Source organism: Tupaia chinensis, unplaced genomic scaffold (assembly GCF_000334495.1).
Source record: "Tupaia chinensis unplaced genomic scaffold, TupChi_1.0 Scaffold000067_2, whole genome shotgun sequence".
NCBI classification, from domain to species: Eukaryota; Metazoa; Chordata; class Mammalia; order Scandentia; family Tupaiidae; genus Tupaia; species Tupaia belangeri.
Window position 1 is genome coordinate 64,894 of NW_006159527.1, and position 4,974 is coordinate 69,867.

Consider the following 4,974-nt stretch of genomic DNA (forward strand, 5'->3'; position numbering starts at 1 on the left):
AAGAAATAGGAAGCGGGGCTGGCGGCGGCTCGCGCAGGAGCCACTGGGGCTGGAGGTGGACCAGTTCCTGGAAGACGTGCGGCTGCAGGAGCGCACCACCGGGTACGTGGGGCGGGACTTCCGGGGGCTGGGCCGCGTTCGCTGCGGCCAGGTGCGAAACAACGTGCTGGGGCACTTCCGGGAGGCCGGGGGCAGCTGCCTAGTGGGCTGGGGACCCGGGGCAGGAGGCTGGGCGGCCTGGTAGTTAGCAGATTGAACACCCCATTTATTTGAATATCGGGTAAGCAGCGATTACTTCTTAGATGTAATTGCGGCCACTCGTGCTCCCCTAGCTCGGTTAACTTTAAATATTAAAACGTGGAGTCAAGGGCAAGGCCTTAGCCAGAAGGGGCCCGTGGCGGGAAGAAGGTGCTTGAATGAACACAAAAGGAAGGGTCCTGAGGGGTGAAACCTCAACACCTTTGGCTGACTGACTTTGCATTTCCCAGTGGCTTGTTGTCAGAGGCCCCGGATGAAAAACTCTTCTTCGTTGACACCGGCTCCAAGGAAAAAGGTGATAAGGGGCTTTCGTGGTGGTGGTGTCCGGTAGCTGGCAGTGATTGGTTGCCATCTAGCCGAGGGTGGCCCGGGAGCACCTGTGCTAATGGTTTGGCTTGGAAGGCAGAGGGGTGTTGCTTTAATGCAAGCAGGACTTCTGGCCTGCTCGTGGCACGGCGGTTAAGGCTGATGGAGTCCACTTAGCAGACTGCATGGTTTGAGCCCCAGGCCAGGGACACGTGTGTGCGCCCAAAATCCCAAGAGGAGAAATAGAGGCGGAAGGCTTATGGTGTTACCATCCCCATGCTCTGTGCTCCTGAAATTATTATGCCTTCCGGAAACCCACAATGGAGGGAGGTGGTAGGAGTCATTTGAGGGCACAGAGGAGCGGGCTGCTTGGTGAGGTTCCACTGTACACAGGAGGCTACAGCTCCATCCCGGTAGGTCTGTTCTGGAGGTCTTCCTCTGAACCCTTAGGCTTTAGAGGTGAAAAGTAGAGAACGCAGTGCTGGTAATCAGCCTTCCTGGGTCCTGCGTCCACCCAGTGGCCCTCCCCAGGCCACCTGCTCTCTTCCCTGTTCTGGGGCAGCTTCCCTGCTGTGTCTGGGCGCCCTCGGGTGTCCCAGCGCAGGGCCTGCCCCCTGCTGGCTAAGGATATGGGGGTGGTGGAGGGTTATACTGTGTGCTCTGCCCTGTGGGGCCTCTGCCCTGGGGTGGATGTCAGGGTCAGCCTGGGGACTCCAAGTCCATGCTGGTCACTTGGGATGCAGCTCAGGTGGCTTCATGGCACTGAGGTCAGGGAGGATGGTCTTTGGTCATGGAGAAACCTGGGGCCTCAACTCTTCCTTTCTCCCATTCCAAGAACTGAACAAGAAAAGGACCAAAGTCCAGAAGAAGTCACTGCTTCTCAAGAAACCCCTTCGGGTCGACCTTGTCCTTGAGAACACATCCAAGATCCCCCGCCCCCAAAGATATCCCCCCCCCCGCCCCCGCCACTCCTGGGCTCTTTTTTCCCAGGTCCTGACCTTAAGGACTTCTGGGGGTGGACTTTTTCACATTTGGACTCTGGAGAGCGGATTGGAGGGAATGAGGCTGGGACCAGGGTGCTGGGTGAGAAGACCAGGATGGCTTGGACCTGGCTGGGGGGTCCGGGGCAGGGCAGTGGGACTGGGGGGAGCTGCATTCAGGAGGAAGGTCATAGTGGCTTGTGGTCCATGGAAGGGGCAGAGTGGCCCTTGGGGTGAACACCTGGGGGTCTGCCCTGGATGGTGACGTGGGAGGAAGTTGGGCTTTTGGTTTTGACGTGGTTGTGAGGTGCCGGGATATATCCAGGGTGTGGCTCTTGCTTTGTGGACTCTGCAGCTGTGGGGAGAGAGCTGAGCTAGAGACAGATGGGGGGGCATCTGAAGGGGAGGTGGGCACCTCCCTTGGGAGAAGTCCTGGAGAGGAAGCCTGGGTTCTGCCCGGTGGCGAGGGTGCCCACTAGGAGGCCACCTCACCCACTGCACCTGTGCCCTTCTCCCCGACCTAGTGTCCTCGCCCACCAAGTCCCCAATGCCAAGAAGCTCAGGCGGAAGGAGCAGCTGTGGGAGAAGCTGGCAAAGCAGGGCGAGCTGCCCCGGGAGGTGCGCAAGGCCCAGGCCAGGCTCCTCAACCCTCCCACCGCCAAGGCCAGGCCTGGGCCCCAGGACACTGCCGAGCGACCCTTCTATGACCTCTGGGATGTGGACAGTGAGTGATCCTGTGTCACCCGTGGGCGGGGCGAGGACTGCTGTGCGCAGTTGTACGTGTCGTGCACTGTGTGAGGGCGCCCCGGGGTGGCGGTGATCACCCAGCAGAGCCGCGCGGCCTGAAGTGGCGTTTTCTCACTTGTATTTCCTGTCCTGAACGTGGCGGTCGCCCTCCTCAGTTTGATCTCCCGTTTTCTGGACCTTGTCCAGGCGGTGTGGCCTGTGTTCAGGCTCATCGGGGTCAGTGAAAGAGTCCTCCTCTTGCTTGAGCTTCAGCGCGATCTTTGAAATGAGGGATCGGAGGGAGCCCCCTTGGCCATGCTAGAAAGCCCCCAGAAGCTACCCCTCACTGGTTCCCCAGATCCCCTGGACAGGCCACTGGTTGGCCAGGATGCGTTTTTCCTGGAGCAGACCAAGAAGAAAGGCGTGAAGGTGAGGTCTTGAGGGAGGGCGTCGGGGTGAGGGTGGTCTAGGGTGGGGGGCAGCTCTAATTCGGGCTGTGGTGTCTCAGCCCCAGAACCACCTGTCCAGGGGAGTTGACCTGGGTGCTGGAGCCAGGAGGCCCGGTTCCTGCCCCCACTCTGTACTGACTGGGAGGTGGCAAGACCTCTCAGTGTCTCCATTCCTTAGTTCTGGGGTGGTTGGGAGAATAGATCAAAGCACCCCATGAAACGCTGGAGATGGCGCCTGGCGAGGGTGTCCCCTGCTGCAGGCTGTGATTCGTGGCCTTTTCACCTCGAGCTGCTGGACCCAGAGTGTGAGATCCTCAGGGTTCTGCTTCATTCATGTAGCAAGTTATAGGGGTCTTCCTGCTAGGCTCTGGGTGCCGGGCAGTGGGGAGGAGAGGGGGGCTGTCCTTAAAAATAAACCTGGCCTGGTGGGCTCCAGAAGGGGAGATGGCAGGGCATGGAGGCCAGGTCGGCAGGGCAGGCTGTGCTTTAGGTAGGCCCCTCCTGGAAAGAACTCGGTACCCACGGGTTAGAGACCTGCAGGGGGCTGGGGAGCGAGTCCACTAGGAGAGGAGGGGCTGCAGGCAGGGGGCAAGCAAAGGGAAGGGCAAGTGCTGAGTCCAGGAGGCGGAACCACGTATGTTCAGGAGCCGTGGGGAGGCAAGCCTGGTGTGGGTGTATTAGGAGTGGGGCGGGGTGGGGTGGAGGATGGCGGGGGGCCACACTGAGGAGGGCAGACTGTGGGCAGGTGTGTGGGGCCAGGGGTGTGAGGGTGCCTTCCTGAATCTGTGTGGGCTGGGGTTCAGGCAGCCTCTCAGGTGGTTGGGTTTGGGGGAGGCTTGGTGGGGATGCAGCGAGGCCACAGCGTGGCTCTTACTTGTTTTAGCTTTGTCTTCCCCTAGCGCCCCTCACGTCTCCACGTCAAGCCCTCCCAGGCACCTGCTGTGGAGGTGACACCTGCCGGAGCCTCCTACAACCCGACTTTTGAAGACCACCAGGTACCTGGCCTGGCCCCAGCCCCGGTCTGGCCTCTGCCCTTGGCTCTGGTGCTGGCGTGGCCTGCTCTTACTGGGGTTTGCGTGCTGACCCTAGCTAGTGGTGCTGGGGTCCCGTGACCGAAAGAGCCCTAGACCTGTCCTTGTAGGGTGCATGGGCCGGTGGGGGGACAGACCTGTTCCCAGCCAGTGAGGGTGCAGAGTGTTGGGCTGGAAGCCCAGAGAGGACTGGCCCAGCTCGGGGTTGGGAAGGGCTCGCTGGAGGAGGGACAGCTGGGCTGAGGCAAGGCTGAGGGGGACTTTGCTGCAAGGAGAGGGGAGTGGGTTTTTCCAGGCAGAGGGGACAGAGACCACATGTGGCACCTTTCAGGGATGCCACAGGACAAAGGTGTGAAGGCCTTCTTCAGACTGGCTGAACACCAGCGTTTGTCCAGGGGCAAAGGGAGTTAGCAGTGGGAGGGCTGCTGTTAGCAGGCGTTTGTTCAGCATAGGGGCTGCAAACCAAGGGACGACGACCTCCCTCGGAGCACATCTAAGGGGCAGGGCCCTGGCAAGAGCTGAGAGCAGTGGCCCAGGGGTAGTCAGTCTCAGCCCGCTGTCTCAGCGCTCCTCACCTGGCTGATGGGTCTGCAGAGAGCAGCCCGGTTCTCGCTGGTAGAAGGACAGGGTCATCAGTTTCCCGTGTGGACAGAGAGGGCCCAGCGGGGTAGTGTGTGTGCATGTACGTGCGCGCCTCTGCTCTGTGTAGAGGTGGCTCGCACAGCACACCTTCACCTGCGAAAACGCACAGTTCAGTGGGTGTTCCTAACCATTGTGCAGCCGTCACTACGGTCAGCTCTCGTGACCCCTGGTTCCCTCCTGGTCCTAGGCAGCCACGTGCCCCCTGTCGGGGTGTGCCTGTCGTGGATGTTTCAGGAGGATGAAATCGTAATGTGCAGGGGCCACGCTCCTAGCAAACACGGCGAGCAGACATGAGGCGAGGGTTAGGGTTAGCCGGTTGGCTGCCGGGTGGAGGCTGGGGTGAAGCTGAAGCTTATTGCTCCTGGGCTCAGGGAGAGGAGAGTAGGCCTGGGCCAGGGCGGAGGCCCTGGGCACCGGGATGGGAGGTGAGAGGGTCTGGTCTGGGAGCTTCCGGGAGAGCCCTTGGGGCCTTGGTCCTCACCCACTTCTGCCGATCCCAGAGCCTGCTACTGGCCGCCCACGAGGTCGAGCTGCAGCGACAGAGGGAGGCCGAGAAGCTGGAGCGGCAGGTGGGCCCGCCCC

The 4,974-nt window shown here is 61.1% G+C and overlaps 1 protein-coding gene across 1 annotated transcript in view; it reads left to right on the plus strand.

Annotated features, from left to right (window-relative positions):
- Window positions 1-9: 9 nt before the first annotated feature.
- NOP53 (NOP53 ribosome biogenesis factor) overlaps window positions 10-4,974 on the plus strand; it is a gene marked incomplete at its 5' end in the record, with an annotated part of 7,522 nt that continues 2,557 nt past the window's right edge. The window contains 7 exon segments of the mRNA XM_014583156.2: window positions 10-102; window positions 489-553; window positions 1,400-1,506; window positions 2,067-2,268; window positions 2,629-2,699; window positions 3,619-3,714; window positions 4,893-4,961. Of these exon segments, the coding sequence (XP_014438642.2) occupies window positions 10-102; window positions 489-553; window positions 1,400-1,506; window positions 2,067-2,268; window positions 2,629-2,699; window positions 3,619-3,714; window positions 4,893-4,961 (703 nt within the window).